This window comes from Ochotona curzoniae, unplaced genomic scaffold (genome assembly GCF_017591425.1).
Source record: "Ochotona curzoniae isolate NIBS_2020 unplaced genomic scaffold, NIBS_Ocur_1.0 scaffold_2453, whole genome shotgun sequence".
In the NCBI taxonomy this organism is placed as follows: Eukaryota; Metazoa; Chordata; class Mammalia; order Lagomorpha; family Ochotonidae; genus Ochotona; species Ochotona curzoniae.
The window spans coordinates 29,025,718-29,043,682 of NW_024467094.1; the positions used below are offsets into that span (position 1 = coordinate 29,025,718).

At 41.2% G+C, this 17,965-nt stretch overlaps 1 protein-coding gene across 4 annotated transcripts in view; it reads left to right on the forward strand.

Annotated features, from left to right (window-relative positions):
- SKAP1 (src kinase associated phosphoprotein 1) overlaps positions 1 to 17,965 on the forward strand; it is a 274,036-nt gene that overhangs the window by 56,594 nt on the left and 199,477 nt on the right. For all 4 annotated transcript variants that reach the window (XR_005885936.1, XM_041001236.1, XM_041001237.1 and 1 more), the window contains exon 4: positions 3,162 to 3,263. Coding sequence is in view for 3 of the 4 variants with exons in the window: in XM_041001236.1 (XP_040857170.1) it covers positions 3,162 to 3,263 (102 nt within the window). In the remaining variant the exon portion in view is untranslated. The remainder of the gene's footprint in view (positions 1 to 3,161; positions 3,264 to 17,965) is intronic.

The following is a 17,965-nucleotide window of genomic DNA, read 5'->3' on the forward strand; positions in this document are numbered from 1 at the left end:
TAATTACCTTACACCTGACACAAAGATACTTTATCTTTCCATTTCAACCCTCAGAAATTCCCAACTTAACACTCTATGGAGCGTGCATGAAATTGAGTTTGACTCCAAGCAAAGAACAATAGAAAAATCACCCTCCATGTGAGTCTGCCCAGGAGACTCGCTGGAGGACCTGCCCCTGAATATACCAAGGAGTGTATCCAGTGACCCCTTCTTATGACATTTAGGATGGAGGGGCAAATTACTGGCTAATAGCAGGTGAACCCTGAGCTCAGTTTCCCCAGATCTCGTTTAGAAATACAAAGAGAAAGGACTGAAGGGAGTGGATGTGATTAATGGAGATATGGTGTGTTAGAATATATGTCTGTATAGAAATGTATTGATTCTGAGCAGGCTGCACGGGAAAAGTGTGTCTCCAGTGACCGAGGGTCTTGCTTGTGAGGGGGACTACTCTAAGCAGATGGAGTTCTAATCCCTAATTGTGGAGCTGCTGAGTGGAAATGTCTGTCACTCCAGTTTGTGATCATTTGTGTCGGATCCTGCTGGACTAGGGTCAGGGTCGTTTGGAACCCTGATGGTCAGAGCTCTGGATGTATCCAGAGAACACATGTGCAGTATGTTTTAAGGAAAAAATGATGTTCTTAACTTAAATCCAAAATGACTATGGTAATGGCTGATGCTTCTATAAAACTTTTCACCCATGCATCTCGAGTAGCTGTAATCATTTTAATTACACGGGAGTTGTCTATTTATGTAGTGTTATAGGCTGATATCTGTGTGTGCCCAAGGGAGTTGGGCCACTTGATATGTCATAAAAACACTTAAACAACATCTCCATCATCAGGAACTAATTGTGCTTGAGTGTAAAGTGCTGTTTTAGATGTTTTCCCCACCATGACCATCTGCAGTATTGACCCAGGTCCTGTTCTGCCACACTGCGCTGTAGGCCTTTGTTAATGGCTACCAAGGTGTACAGGCTCACAATTGGCCCAGGATTGGCTGTGAGGGCCCACCTTGGATAACTGTACTCAGAAGCCAAGGGAACCACATGGGAGTGACTTTTCTGTTTCATGTTAGTAAAACAAATGCTTACCAAGTCTAGGCAGTTGTTTTGGGTAAGACTTTACAAACATAAGCTGTAAATGCAATGCTATATCCTGGGCTGGATTCTGGAAAAAAAAAAAAAAAGGAGTGAAATCCACATCAGTGTCTAGTTGAGTTCATTGCAGAGCAGCAGGGCTAATTTCTGAGTTGTGGCAGAACCCACTTCCTACCCAGAGGGAGTTGGTATTGGGGGGCTGGGCGGAGGGGTTGCAGGAGCTCTTGGAACTGTCTTCGCAATACTCAACAGAAATCTAAAATTCTTCCAAGATTAAAAAATGCATCAAGCAATACAGCCAAAGCCATTTCTGGTCTGCTAGCATGTGTGAGAATGGGTTCTGCTTTTGATGGTAGGTCCAGCAGATCCCTGAAGCAAACAAGAGGCTTTGCAATCAGGAGGACAGTTGATAAATGATGTTTAGTAAATCCTGCAAATGTGAACTTTGACTTGGCAACCCCAACTACTACCCTTCCTTTTAAAAAAAAAAGGATTTTGATGCAACTCAAAAATTCTTTCCAGCCTTGTAGCTCACTTTCAGGTTACCAGTCGAGCAGTTTATTTAGCTTACGATGAGTTTTTTGTGCATTTGTAGCGTTGTAAAATCTGAACATTTTTTAACCCTCAGTCCAGTATTTGAGAAATTTTATGATGGCAATTACAGGGTGATGCTTTGAACACCACTGTTAAGCTTTGTGGTGTGATCAGTAAGCTCATAAAAAGAGAACAGTTTTGTTTTGTTTTTTTTTTTCCTGGCTTTTACCAACAACTGTTGCATGAGGTATTTAGAATTTTTACTTTTCTTTTCCATAGTAAACTGGTTTATTTATAAAGGTCCGCGCCTGCAGGTGTTCACCTCAGTTATGGACATGGACCACAGAAGACTGTAGATACGATTGTCTAATTTATGGAAAGAGAAGGCTATAGCCATTCTCTTTTTCTCGTTTTATATCCTCACCATCCTTCTAGCTTAATTGTAGGAAATAAACCTTTAAAGTGAGGCAATACAGATTCTATGTAGGTTGTTTGGTTTCACTGCTCCCTAGTTGAATTCCAGCGCCAAAACTCTACAGTGTTTACTGAGATTAACACTGGTGATTTCCTTTGGAAATTGCTATTTGAGATAATATTAAATTCAGTTGAAAATCTCCTTTTCATGCCTGTGCAATGAACTAAGCAGCTGTTGGTGTCCTCTTACCAGCAGATTGTACCTCTGTTTGGAGGATTTTTGAGGAAAGCTATTAGCAACGCAGAGCCTTTTCTTCCGGTTTCCAAATGAGCTAGCATCTTCCGCCTGAACCTTTTAACATATCCTAATAGCATGGACCACTTCTACAAAATACAATCCAATGTAGGGTGAAAACACCCAAAAGGGATTAGCATTGTTTTAATTGCATAATTCAGTATTGTGTATACATTATCTTTTATCAAAGTCATTTTACAGAACAAATATTACCTTCTTAGGGCTTTTAGAATTCCTAAGAGGTTGGCTGTACAAGCTGTAAAGCAGAATTACAAAGAGAGAACTTCATTAGGGTTGCAAAACAAGTCGTGATTTAGCAGGAATAGAATTCAGCAAAGTCTAGTTCTCCCTCTGTTTTTACTTAGTTGTCAAAGGAAAGCATATTGACCTTGCTGGTTTTCTTGGGTAGGTTAACCCTTTGTGTCCTCCTGTTTCACTGGGACATATAAAGGAGCATTCAGGGTAGAGGTTGCCATTAATGGAGATACAGTATCTGTGAACACAGAATCAAGTAAATGGGTTTTCCTGAAGCATGATGTAGCAAGAAGTCTTCCTGGTCTAAGCTGACAGTTCCTAAGTTCTAGAGAAAAGTTATTTGAGTGGGAAATGTCCCATCCGGGCAAGTTGGTTCTTGAACTTACTTATGTGTTTCTTACAGTCATGGGTGTTTGCCATGTTCAGCAAATAAAAGACATTCTTGCAGGGTGTGTGTGAGTGTGTGTGTGTGTGTGTGTGTGAGAGAGAGAGAGAGAGAGAGAGAGGAGAATCCTAAAGGAGATCTAGAAGTACCCAAAGGATGACCTTGTCTGTCCTGCCACTCAGGAGGAGACCTCGGACAGGACAGCTCTGATGAGAACCACAGCGGAGCCCGTGGGCCAGCGATCCCTGCAGATGCAACATTTCTGTCTGACTACCAGGATGAGGGTGAGTGTCCCAGTTCTGGGTTTGGGGTACTGATGGTGTATCGGTGGCTTCGCGTCCTGACTCCTTTGCCTTCTGTCATGTTGTGTCTGGCAGCCCTCAGTGGGTTTTCAGCATTGATCATCACTGGCTTGCAAAGCAGAAACTGTTGGTTGGGTTGTGGTGCTGATCCTCCTGGGTAATTCAATACTTCTGAAGTTAATGTATTTAGAGAAATGCTAATTCCATCTTGTAGCTTGAAGACATCATTATTGATCCTTTTATAAGAACGGGAGCTCCAAGGCTGTAAGGGCATTTCTAAGATGGTGGAGGGACAGGCTACTATTCTTTCTGATTTCTTAGCTTCACTAAATGGCACGAGATTTAGGACTTTCATGGTGATTGGATTATTAAGCATTGTGTATTGTCAGAGACTCTTGAACTCATCATATCATAAGACAGCATTTCACCTGTGCCTCTTGCAAACCCCTGACCATGTTGGCCTTGTTGAAGGGAAAGGGAAAGCTGCAAGAACTTCAATACCCATCTTCCTGAAGCATTAATTTTATTTGACTGTTTGGGAAGGAGAGGAGTGAAAGAGTTAAGTGGTGATGGATGTTGTTTTTATGTTAAAATACAATGTTATGCAATAGAGTGGAATGTGAAGTATACGTGACTTTCTAAGATAAGATGTGTGAATATGGAGATTTCAGCCTGCTGGCTGCCAGGGTCTGGCTTAGGCTCGGATTTCCCCAGTGTGGGTGGTTACTCTGCCTCTGCTGGCAGCCAGCCACCTGAGCAGAAGGCTAGATGGTCTCAGACGTGCAGGCTTTCCTTATCAGTCTCTCCGGTGCCTTTGCAGTGGTGAGGGCGGCATTGGGGCAGGTGGAGATGCTACTGAACTGAGCATTGAATTGAACAAATTATTCACTTAGGAACTGAGAAGAACATTGGGAAAATAGTCCTGATTCCTCTCCATTGGTTTGTCATCTTTCCCTTTCTTTTTCTCCCAAATTTCAAGAGTTCATACTCCCTGTTTCCCTCCTCCTCCGTTCTTATCTTCTCTGTTAATTTCCCTTTTTGTAGTTCTCTGGATGGTTGGTATTTTTTTCCCTTTCATTGAGTCAATGACCTCCTGATCAAAACCGTGGTTGAATCGCTCAGAAAGCTTTGATTTTACTTGAGTCTTTGTGTGTTAGCAAATTAGTTATCCCAACACTTAAAGATTTATTTTTATTATTTTTTATTGGAAAGGCGGATATACAGAGAGGAGAGAGAGAGAGGAAGATCTTCCGTCCGATGATTCACTCCCCAAGTGAGCGCAACGGGCCGATACTATGCCAATCCGAAGCCAGGAGCCTCCTCCGGGTCTCCCACGCGGGTGCAGGGTCCCAAAGCTTTGGGCCATCCTCAACTGCTTTCCCAGGCCACAGGCAGGGAGCTGGAAGGGAAGCGGGGCTGCCGGGATTAGAACCGGCGCCCATATGGGATCCCGGGCGTGCAAGGCGAGGACTTAACCACTTGCGCCACCGCGCCGGGCCCAGTTATCCCAACACTTAAAAAAAAAAATCAAGGCTTGCAAGATCTGCATGTGGGTTCAGGTATTACACTAAAAACATTGTTTGAATTACAGCTTAATAATTACATTGATAGCTGATTAAGCATTGTGGAAAATTAACAGTGCAAAACACGAAGAAACCAAGTTTTCATTTGTTTTTGATTAATCTAGTGCTTGACAGAATTAGAACAACAGTGCCTCATTAATCTATAGGTCACATACTTGGTATTTCCCACTTGCCCAAATGTAACTTGGTGCACCATGAGTAAGCCCTCAGGACTGCTAAGTGGAAGTGCATGTTCCTGCCTCCCAAGTTAATACTTCTGTACCTTGTTCCTGGGAAAGCCTCTGAGACCCCTGCCTGGGGCACCTCTTACAGATTTCTAACTGCTCTCAGTGCCCACAATATGGTATCCCCTGAAATAGAAGAAGGGATATTGTAAAGGCATCCATAAGCAAATAACACTGAGGTGAGAAGCAAGAAAAGAAGTAGTTTGCAAATAAAACGAAGTCTGTAAGCAAACCTTTTAAGGAATTTTTAAAAGTATGTGGCTGCCTGAGGATGTATGTTGTAGAGAGACATGGTGCAGACTCTCCCTTGAGACCTCACTATCTCTAAGTTAAAACTTCTGAAGGTAGCTTCCATGGAGTACTTACTTTGGACCCCACATCTGTGTTCCCCCACGTGGCGTGTTCCATCACTTAGTCCTCGAGGTTGGTGGTAGGATTGTCCTTTTGTAGAGAAGAGAACTGAGACCAGGAGAGTTGTTAGTGAAGGTCACATAGCAATAGGTGGCAATGTCAGGATCTACCCCTTGAAGTTTGTTTCTAGAACTTCTGTTCTTAACCCCTCACCTGTTCTTACCACATGTGAGCTATCAGAGGAAATGAATTTATAGCCCGTACATTTTGGCAAACACTATACAGATACAAATGATATGGCTAAAAAGATAGATGTAAAATAGTTGAAGTTTTTTGATAAAGATAAGTATAACATCTGGAAAAGTCTTTGGAGGGAAATTTGGTTCTGCACTGTTTTTCCCTAGGATGAGTTAATTCTATTAATAATATTGAATTTTTACCTAATAGGTTTTTGGTTTTAGTCCCGTGCACAAAAGTTGAAAGAATTTCCCAAGCGTTAGAATCATTGATAGAGATAAGAGTCAGTCTAGTTATGTGTAAGGAGCGTGGTTGGAAGATGATGTAGTAATGTTTAAATATGAGTTTCTACAAAGTGCTGACTCTGGCCTGGGGCCTCAGAGCCCAACGTATAACAGGCACAATAGATGTGTGTCTCCCTCCCTCGGAAATAAATTTCCTGTGACATTACAGAGAGGGTCATAAAAGGTGTTAAAATCTTGAGCAAACTTTATTTATATCCTGTTTAATTAGACTTCGCCATCAGAGAGGCTTGACGGATATTCTACATATTCATTATGTGAACAAATACTTACATAGAGATCCCAGGTTCCTATCAAGGTTCTGTGCAAGCTGTCGTGAAATACACCGCGACAAAGCCTTGCCTTCCTGGCACTGACCATCTCGGAGGGAGGCAACCCCTCACAAAACCAATGTCTTCATTTTCTGATGAAAGCAGTAAGGCAATCCTTGAGGGACAAAAAAATGCTCTCCTTTAATCTTCCAGGCAACAACAGCTTCTTCAGACACTGGGAATTTTATCTTTATTAGGAAATGTTAAAGTGTCCCCAGTTTTGTTGGCTTCCACCCCCAGCGTGAGCAGTGTTGGAGTCGGACCCATTCGCCCATGACTTCAGGAGCGAGAAGCAGTGACCATGTGGCATGTCTTGGTTAGGTCATGCTTTTGTTTAAACTACAAAGAGACTGAGAAAAGTAGGCGACCTGGCCAGGTGCATAGCTGAAAAGGAGAACCAAAGTTACAGACTAAGCCAGGCATGGAGAGGAGAGCAGTTCCTTCTCCTTTCCCTTTGTGAGCGCCCTGGGTGCAGAGGTGGCCGCCAGCCCCAGGAGAGCCACTCCCCAGGGACAGGCGGGCTCGTTCACAAGGATTCACACTGAGGTGTTTAAGCTACAACAACAGCTTTCCAAGTATTGAAGGGAGAGTGAAGTTAGTAGGAAAAATTGAATACGCTAGCTGTACACTAACTGAAACTGTACTAACTGAAACTCAAGATCTGATTGTTCTAAGTATCCAAAACGTGCAATGAATTGTAATGCATCTGTAAGCTTGTTTCCTTCATGTAATGAGGAGTCCCTTTTGTGTATAGTCCTTTTAGGAGATGGGTCGGGGAACATGATTGTTCAATAAACAGAGTATAGTGACTCCTTCTGGAAGAAAGAGAAAAAATATTTTAGAAGAAACCTGAAATCTGTAATAAGATATCGTTATAATAATACTTTCTAGTTAAGAAAAGGGTTGAATGCATGTTGGAAAGAGGTGAGGATGCATTTGAAGCTCAATTTTGCATCAAGGTGTCAAAGGTCAAGGAAGGTGCTGGTTTCTCTAGCAAAATGAGGAGCAGACTTGGAAGAATGAAGGCCTGGAGTATAGTAATAATGAAAACTGAACATCTTACAGTGGATAATTTTATACTTGCTGATCTAAAATAAATTATAGACATGTTAAAAATACCAGTAGTGGCCATTTTCCACTTCATGGCTCTTTTGAAAGGTGAACTAAGCACACAGATGAGTCTAGAAATGAAGATAATTTGTCTTTTCTATTGTTATGTTTAACTTTCTAGACACTACTTTCATGTTCTAAAGTATAGGTTAATTTAAATGTAAGGTTATGAGTAATATCTGCTTTTGTTGGTCATGGTGTTTTTATTTTTTATTGTTTTGGTTTTAGTGAATATTTTTATTTCGAGCATTTCACACCCAAATTGAGAAATGCTTGTTTGTGTTTGTGTGTGTGTGAGAGAGAGAGTTGTTTTTAAAAAATAACAATGACTGGAAGATTTTAGATCCAAATATAGTTTAAACGAAGCTATTTGAAAGAAAAATGAAACTTGACTGTGTTGATTAGATGGGTTTGTCTTCAAGTTCATGGTGCCAAAGTCACAATTAGGAGCTTTGAGTATGGAAGGGGATGATAAAGGTGCTTTCTGGATGTCATCTCATACTCTGGATTACCTGATACCCCCATTCTGCAGATAAAGACACGAGGCTTAGCAGTTTTCGGAGTCCTGGCTGGGGACAGTGTGTCCCAGCAGGGACCCAGCCAGGGGGCAGTGTGTCTAGCAGGGACCTGGGGAACAGCGTGTCCCAGCAGGGAGCTGGCCAGGGACAGTTTGTCCAGCAGGGACTTGGGGGGGCAGAGTGTCCAGCAGGGACCTGGCCAGGGGCAGCATGTTCCAGCAGGGACCTGGGGGACAGTGTGTCCCAGCAGGGACCCAGCCAGGGGGCAGTGTGTCCAGTAGGGACCTGGGGGACAGTGTGTCCCAGCAGGGACCTGGCCAGGGGCAGCATGTCCCAGCAGGCCTTGGGGGACAGTGTGTCCCAGTAGGGACCTGGCCAGGGGGCAGTGTGTCCAGTGCACAGGAGACATGAGGACACTCTTCTTGATTACCTGTTTGTCTTCTCCTGACACCGCTCCTGGGAGCTTTGACTCATTTGCTCTGCTCCCTTTCATCCACTGGATGCTGATCTGTAAAAAGAAATATATTTAGAGCCAAGAAGTGTCTCCTGAAGACTACGTTAATAGCATCCCACCCAACTTGCAATGTATTGCTTTCACCACAACTCGTAATTCCAGTCTAGTGTTGGGTCATTTTCTTTAACTCATCTCACTTCCGTGTTATCTAGAAATCCTTTCTGAAGGCAGGTGTTTTTACCTTCATCTCTTTTATTGGTTCTAGGAACTTCTAACTTATTTTTTTCTTATAGATGTCTAATCCTATTACATTATAATCTAAGCACATAGTCTATATTGTTTTGATTGTTTGGACTTGGTTGCGATTTCCCCTGGTGCCTAGAAATGATTAGTTTGTGTATATTTGCTGCAGGTATTGCTAAAGTAGTTATTGGATGCACTTTTACTACTGTTCTTAGATTTGTCAATAGTATTCCTCAAATCCTTTATATCTTAGGTTTTCTTTTTTATTTGTTTAGAGGATTGTGGCTAAATCTCCAATTAGAGTTGTAGATTTATCCACTTTTTCCATATTTTTTAAAAAGATTTATTTTTATTGGAAAGGCAGATTAACAGAGAAAAAGATATTTTGTCTACTGGTTCACTCCCATAAGTGGCCACGATGTCCAGAACTGAGCCAATCCGAAGCCAGAAGCCAGGAGCCAGGAGCCTCTTCCAGGTCTCCCATGTGAGTGCATGATCCCAAGGCTTTGGGCCATCCTCTATTTGCTTATGGTTTCCCAGACCATAAGCAAGGAGATAGAGGGAAAGTGGAGCAGCCAGGATGCAAACTGGCGCTCATGTGAGATCATAGCACTTGCAAGGTGAGGATTTAGCCACTGAATCATTGTGCTAGGCCCTTTCATATTTTGTTTTTAATGATATGTCATTCAGAAGTTACAAGAGTTCTTAACAGAAAAGGCTTTTCTGTTAATGAATTGAAGTATACCCCTAAAATATTACTTATAAAGCTCGTTTTGCCATCTCAGTCTTGCTGAGTACCCCCAAGGGACTATATCAGGAGGTATAAAAATTGTTTGTTCACCAGTCAGTTTGAGAAACCCTCCTCATTGTGAGTCTGGAATAAGCATTGATTTCAGTGTATTAATTAAATTGTTTCACGGAGTGAATAAACTGTGCTTCTTACAATGTTTACTGCAGTTTGTGAATTAATGATGCAGGGATTCAAGGTAAACGACGGCACGGATCAGGATAAATCTAAGGTAGAATCCTCCCAACAACCTGGGGAGAGAGGTGGATTTTCTAAGGCAGCTGTTCTTGAAATGTTAACAATCCCTCGCAGGCTCAGCCTTGGGTACCCACGTTTACATAGAACCCTAGCACCAACGGGACCCTAGTAGATTGAAAGAAATCATAGCTCAACAGTTGAGGGTGGGGGCAGCCATTGGCCTCCCTGCTATTCATGGGCCCAAGCCCACTGCTTGCTTTGGATGTGCTTTTCAAAAATCACATCAAGGAGTTAGAATACGTGATTCCTTTTATTCTGTAACACAAAGATAATGAAAATGACTCTTCATAAAGGTCTGTGAGTAAACACACCTTCACACCTCTGTGCACGCGAACAAGTATTTATCTCACTTTCTTTTGATTCTTGAGGCAGTTGTCTGCGTCGTTGCTGTTGCGCAAATGGTGTATTTCCCTTTGATAAAGGCACGTGACTTCTGTCAGCAGTAATGGAAGTTAACGTACGTGTGTTTAGAAGTGAGCGAGGCAAACAAACAGAAAACTGTTTCCGGGTCTGTGTTTTGGACACCAAAGAATCAATTCCACACACACAAAAAAATGTGTACTTAGATGAGCATGGTGGATTTTCTGGGCAAATTTTGCGAGCTTCAGGTGGGACCCTCGATTTCAGATCTCTGGGAGAAATAAAGAAGTAGATGTTGTTGAGTTAACTGTGATAAGGGTAAGTAAACTGTCACTCAGGGCCACGGTGGCCTCTTTCATGAAGATAAATGTCTTATTAGAGCTAAGACATCGTGTTGTTTATATAGTCTGGTATAAATCACAGGGGAAGATGACAAACTGGGTTTCAAAGTTGACAGTAATTTATATAACTTAAACAAATGATTACTGAGGATTATACATGTTTTGTGAAGAATTAAAAAACAATAACAATTATCTGTGTCTGAACAACCCATTTTTCATTCTTCAGATCAGCCTGTTGGGCTGTGGGGGTATGTTCCAGCTCAGTGAGGTGCTGTCACAGGTGCTACTTGTGGTGGACCTTCCGTGGTGCTTCTTTCACTTCAACACATGCCTCACAAATTTCACCCAAGTTTCCACCCGAAATCATGAAAATTTAGAGCTGGGAGAGACTTGGCAATCACCCCAGTCTAGTCTTCGTTCTACCCAAGAGGAACTGGAATTTCAAAGATGCTAAATGGAGCAAGTGTTTGAATGGTTAAAGAGGGTGCTGAAGACATCCTCACCCCAGATTTGAATACCTGGGTTCAAATTCCAGCTGCACTCCCACTGTCCGCTTCCTGCAGCTGCAGACCCTGGAGGCAGCAGTGATGACTCAGGAGCTTGGGTTACTGCCACCTGCATGGGAGACCCAGATGGGTTTCTGGCTCCTAGTATTGGCCTGGCCTTTGGTTAGTGAACCAGCAGCTGGGAGCTTTCTCTTTCTCCCTGCTTCTCTTTTCCTTCCCTTACCTCTGCTTTTCAAATAAATAAATTTAAAAATAAAGACACTTAATATCTTAGTCCTGTGAGTCACTGGGTCCTAGGGCTACCAAGAGTAAGGGCCAGTGACACACTCAAATCTACATCTCTGGGAGCAGCTTGTCCCAGTTGCCAGCTGCTGTGTTCCCGCACCCATGTGATCTCAAATGGCTCTGTAGGAAGCCTGTTCCTGGCTCTTAAACAATCTCTCCAAAGTTCAGTCAAGTTCTTTAGACAGGTGTGTCTCATGTGCACTTAGGATAATTTGGGAGTAACATATTTTAAAGAATTTTGAAAGACTCCATAAGTTCAAATTGTCACAGATTAAGAAGAAGTACAATGCAGTGTCCCTTTATTGATTGGCATAGAACTCAACAGTTATTTTTTTGGCTTTTCTTGCCCATGATATAGTCTTTTTTCCCCCCATGGTATTGAATGACCTTATTCAATCATGAGTTCAGATACTCTGTAGATGACACAAAAGAGGAATAAGATGTGATTCCTTATTGAGAAAAGTCTAATTGAAGGGAGAAGATTTAGACCTTACCACAAAGGACATGGTACCTCAGTGAGTGCTGGTGATTTGGAGCAGGGTTGGCAGAAAAGACCAATGGGTTTGATTTGCAATATTTCAGAAAAAAAAAAAAGTTAAAATAATCTTAGACCTGAGTTCTAGGCAACATGCTTGGGAAAGTATTTTCCAGACTGGAAGCATGAGTAAAAGTCCATTGTTTGAAAGATCAAACATCTGTTGAGCTTCCACTGTAATTCTCTGTGAAACAAGAGGGGCTGTTTTGAAGTGGAAACAGTTGGTTTTTAAATGAGTGGGTTGGCAAGCTGTGCCCCACTCCTGCTCTAGACTTGCTGACTTTGAGGATAACCCTTTTCACACTGAGCCCTAAATAGCTTAAGCCCAGATCCACTAGGCTGGCAGGAAAGAAAGATGATATAGAATTGGTTTTCTGACTTGGAAATTTGAGGGAAATTGTGACTGCATGGACATTCTTCACTTACAGAAGCATCATCCAATTTCTAGAGCCATTTTTTTAAAAAATTATTTTTATTGGAAAGGCAGATTTACAGAGAAAAGGAGAGACAGGGATGAGATCTTCCATCCACTGGCTCACTCCCCAAATGGCTGCAACAGCCAGAGCTGAGCTTTCTGATCCAAAGCCAGGAGCCTCGAGCCTCTTCTGGGTCTTTCATGCAAGGGCAGGGTCACAAGGCTTTGGGCTGTCCTCCACTGCCCTCCAGGCCAGAAGCAGGGAGCTGGATGGGAAGTGGAGCAACCGGGACACAAACCTGCAACCGCGTGGGATGCAGGTGTTTACAGGCGTAGTATTAGCCAGTTGAGCCATTGGTTTGGCCCCACAGATCTGTTTTTTAAGTGATTGGAATACAGTGTCTGTGGCATCATTTTCATGGACTTCTTTGAGAAGTGGACACCATTGTTGTCATAATTAATTTTACAGTGACATTTTTTTTTCATAGTTAAGCCCCTGGATTTTATTTTAACCAATAGTATATAGGGTTAACTGGGGTCATGAGCTATTCTTTTTACATACGATCATTATCATCATTAAAAGACATTTGGGAATGACCGAGAACCTAGTTAGACCTAGAGATTGTCATAGCTTGGGAAAAAAATTACTTGAGTTATCTAATCTAGCCCTTTTAATGAATTCACATCCTTCTTACTAATATCTCATTTAATTAATTATCAAACGCAGTGATCATGCTTTGGAGCTTTCCTTCCTAGGACGTCTTTCCCGCCCAACTGTTATTACTCATTTATTCTTCATGTCTAACCTAAACTTTTCCTTCCTTAGTTTCAGGCCATTGCTCTTTTCTATACCATCTTCTGAGACTGACTAATTCCCCTAATTCATTTATATTGTTACCTTAAGAAGGTATTAAAACCGAACATTTATCCCTAGAGTGTTCCCTTTTCCAAACTACATAAATTTCCGTTCACTTAATCCTAACCACGCTCTGGCCTTGTCGCACTCCCCCGTCCTCGGATATTTTATCATGCTCCTTGATACTTCCCATTCCAAGGGAATCACCTGAGCAAGGGGGTGGCTTCCTGCAGAGGGAAGCCGGGCAGAGTAACATCCCGTACTAGCACACGAAAATGCTAAGTACATATTTGATGTTGGTGATCATCTGTTGGGCATGCCAGTGCAGCACTTGCTTTGGCATATGTGGGGATATATGTGTATTTTAATGCCTTAATGTATTATGGCCTGTTGTAATTGAATGGCTATAAACTAGCAGTTAAGAGGGTTTTATAGACCTTGGAAAGGATCAGAATTCTCTGGCCCCCTCTTGTGGCGAAAGAAAATACTACTTTTAGACTGGCTGGATTTGTTTTGTTGAAGTGAAGAGGAAGGCTCATGTGAGCACAGGAAATGAATTTAACAACTTAAAATTTAATATGTATGTGCACCAACATTTAGAGTTGAGAAAGTCTTGCTGGTTATTTTCGTGCCTTTAAACCTTGAGGAAATTGCTTTCTTAAAACCAGTATTTCTGTATATTCCTGTTAGGCAAGTTGGGGGAGAATTTAAAAAAAAAGAAAAAAAATCTTGAGACTTTTGTATTTCTAAACAGATGATAAGAAGGCCCTCTATATGACTGTTACACCGAATTAGCAAGTGATTTTTCTGTGCCAATTATAAATTGATGCGGTTAGTCTAACAGATTTAATGAGATCTCCTTCATCTCCTATATCATGTTACTTTTACCGGTTTTACAGTTCAGCATTGTAGCGGTCCTTCTGTAGTGGGCACATTTCACGAAGTTCTAGCAAGCCACAGCTTGCTGGAAGGGAGCCTGAGTGGTGAGCCAGTGTGCCACGTGTATTGTCCGGACAATGAACATCTACAGGTAGCACAGAACTGGTTTGTTTTCTTGGAGGCCTTTGAAAGTGACCCCTTGCCTTGGAACAATTGATTTCTAGACAAGAACCAATGGAGGTGGCTGGTAGCATGTGTGTCCTGCCATCCTGGGGGTGCAGAGATAGTAGTGGATACAAGTGAATGCTTGTTTTGTTTTATTTTATTGACTTAGAAATTTGGCTTAGGGTTTGGGTAGATTTCCTGTATGCTGAAACCAGCTTCTCATGAAAATATTACATCCTGTTTAGAAATTCTGGAAACTCTAGGCATAAATTTGAGGCTGCGTTTTTCAATATTCAATGTTGCCTTTTCTTCAAATGAGAATATTGAACACTTTACCAATTGAGAAATTGCAAACTAAGAATGGCCTAAACGTAGCAGAACAAAATGAGAAGGGGTTGAGGGCGAATATACAATAATTAAATATTAAATAAGGAACTGGTAATTTGGATGACTTTTTTTTTTCTGCTCTACCTGAAGACATAATTATTCTAAATAGAGAAATCAATGGGTTTTTATTAAACCATATGTTTCTCCCTTAAGATGTGTGAATCAAGTTCTAATCTCAGCTATTTATTAATTGTTAATATTGACATTTCTATGAGCATCTGAAGACAAGATTTAGAAAACCTACAGATGAAACATCTTAATAAAACAACACTGTGAATCTTCATAAGACTAAGCCAGCTTTTCTTCCACCTATGGGAAAAAAACATTAATTTTATGCAACAGTTTTTGAGATTTCTCTTTAATCAGGTTAGGTGATCTGATCTTCTTAATCCGTGTCAGATTTCTTAAACACCTGCTAGTCCTGGTTTTCTGTTTATCGTAGAAAGACTGTATTTTTCATGAGCCAGGCTGAATCATGGATTCTCATAGAAACTCCGGAACATTCTTACCCTAATAGAGAAGCAGAAAGTGGTTTTTCGTTACACTGATGCTGTTTACTACCGTGCATTTCAATTGGTTTGCTGCCCAAAATTGCAATTGCTTTTGGATCGAAAATTCTTTGACTGTCAATTTTCACTTCCTTGTCTTCACAGAATTCTCTGATGTGTCGGTTTCTTCCTTAGGGATCTGTTTTTACTTGGCTCTTGGGAAAAGATTCATTCTAGAATACTTATTTTTCAACCAAAACTTATCAGTCAGCTTAAGGTTTTATGTTCTTTAGTTTAGCGCTAAAACTGGCCATATGAGAGCGACTAGCTTCTTACATAATTACAGTGAAGAGCCATGTTATAGAGAACTTTGCAAAACCTCAGCTTTTGGAACGTGGGAGTGGCAAGGTCTGTTGGGTACTGCACTGGTTGTCTGAGGATAGGATGGAGAGGGATTTTTCCTAGGAAGCTCTAGCCTGGTTCTTAAGTTTCTTGTTATAAATAGCCGTGGTTTTCTTTGTCATGTTGTGGAAGCAGAAAGGAAGAGAGAGTGCGTCTGCCTTCTCTTTCTGTGTGTGTTCCTTCAGCTAGTGCCTCATACTTCTTGCTGAATTTTCTCGAAGGACCCCAGGAGAAATCAAGAGCTTTGCATGTGGACCCTTCTGCAGGTTTACAGTCTTCAAAAACAGCAAGCTTATGTAACAGCGAAAGTATCAAAATTCAATGTGTTTTCCCTCTGATTGGGATTCATTAAAATTCTCTGTTTGCCTCAGATAAGACGCCCTGAAGCAAGCCAGACAGGGAAGGCATTTTGCCACTTTTGTATTTGTTCCCAGCATTATGCTTTCAAGGTATCATATAATTTCTTAATTCTAAGTATATTCATTTTGGGGATATGTTTCATTCAGTGTTAAGGGGCAATGCATACAGCTTGATTACTAGTAGAAATTAAAAAAAAATTTTTTTTTTTGCTGTATTCTGTCTGAGCTCTGCCTAGTTCAGAGAGAGAGACTCATGCAATCATGATGACTTTGCCTGTCAAATGCCAAGAATTTTGCAGCAGACGATGGAACAGTTGATAATAACTTCAGTTCAGTTACTCCTCTACCTAAATCTAGGAAAAAATAAGTGGCCATTAACTTGCGCAGGCACATGAATTATAAACTTTCCCTATGCTAACATTTTGTGCATAACGCTGGCCTCTCTTCAACATTTTTGCTGCCTCTTTGTGTTCACGTTCGGCTGTTTCATTTTGTTAGTTAGGAGTTGCTTAAGGAAAAGAGCTGGAATTGCTGAAGGGGTGATGGGTCGGATCTGCTGCGGGGTCAAGGATCGTGGCAGGTTTTGTCGTCTGCCTGTGCCCGCTGTAGGGTGACAGATACGCCATGTTCTGTAATGATTGCTGTCACAGAGGTCCCTCTCCAGCCACAGGGGCCATATCCTCAGTGAAAAGTTTGCTAACTTTGAAGTTTACTTTCCTTGTACCGAATCGGCAAAAAACTGAGTTCTGTCTGAGTTGGCTTTAATGCTGCTTAAATCAGCCCAGTTATCACTCATAATAATTCTAACATATCATGTGGTTCAGTTCGAGTGATCTAAGAGCATGCTGGGTGTGATTTTCAATAGATGACAAAAGTATCAAATTAAGAAAAGATTTCTATGAAATTTTTTTGCACACTCTGCTAAATGAATTATTGAAATTCCAATAAAATTTTTTTTGAAAAAAACTAAAAAGCAGCATGGGTTTTATTTTCCCCTCAATCCTTCCAGCTCTCATAAATGTCTCCTTGAAAGCGCTATCTGCAGAGTTAAAGAAGAATATATCCTGTAATATTTACCTCATCAGGAGGAGTTTTAAAATGTGGCATCTTGATGTGGGATATTGACTATGGTGAACTGACAGTTTTACTGGCCTGGCAGGTTCACAGTAAATCCATGTGGTAAAAAGTCCCTAAGAAGTTTTTGATTAAGAAACTTTTACTATCCTTTTAAAATGAAATATACCGGTCGTTTTTCAAATGATAAAAGCAGGTATGTTGTGTTATTGTCTGAATCTCACTTTCTGAAACATATTTTAATAAGTTTCCTATTTTCAAAGTTCCTTCCCAGACTTCTCAGATACTAACTTAAACGATCACGTCCTCACCCAGCATGTCAAGAACAAGGAAAACGAAAATAATAAAAGCCAGCCTGCTTAGCAAAAATAAAATTTTACATCGTGCAGCAAAGAAACCTGCATTCAGAAAAAAAATCAGTGCTTTTGTGTTATCAGTGATGTACAGTTATAATAACAAAGTCGTAAGATTTAAAAATATCTTTAAAGAAAAAAGGACAGCTTTTAAAAATTAATGTTCATTTTTAAAAAGCAAGCTAAATGCATAAGGTGGTTTTTTTTTAAAAAGTGCATTTACAGATTGTATTTGTAATTAATAGGGATAATGAGTAGAGTATAATGTGCCAGGAGTATTACAGGGCAAGCAAAATTTTACTAGACAGTTGAGCCTAGCAGTAATGCTCTGTGTACAAGCTCACAGTGAAAGTGTATAATCTGTGCTCACTTCGGCAGCACATGGACTAAAATTGGAATGAAAGTGTATATTCTTTAGAGCATCACATTTGGAAGATGGTGAATATACTACCCCTTTCCTTGGGCATTTTATTGACTGCTGGTAAGAAGGCTGTGTGACCCTTCTTCTTGAATTCTGCATAAAAGCTAATATTTAACCCAACTATATTGGTGCAGGTCTTAATATGATGACTTTTAAATGTTTTGATTGAATGCAGAGAGAGCAGACGTTCCAAGAAATCTGTGCCTCAGATCAGTTCCTGGTTGCCGCTCAAGAGTAGCTGCATGTTCATAGGTGAAGCCAGATTAAACTCAACTTTGAAAAAGCATTCCCAGCAACAGAAAGTGGCCCGCCATTCCCCGGAACCCGGTGTGCTTCCTAGCCCACCATCTCCGAAGCAGCGGAAGCAGTCGGCATCGTGCTTCCCTTGGAGGATGCTCTCTCTGTAGCTAATAGCTCCCTGCCCATCAAGGAAACGAATGTGTGCGGAAGTGACATGTTCTTCACCCCCTGCTCTTTGTT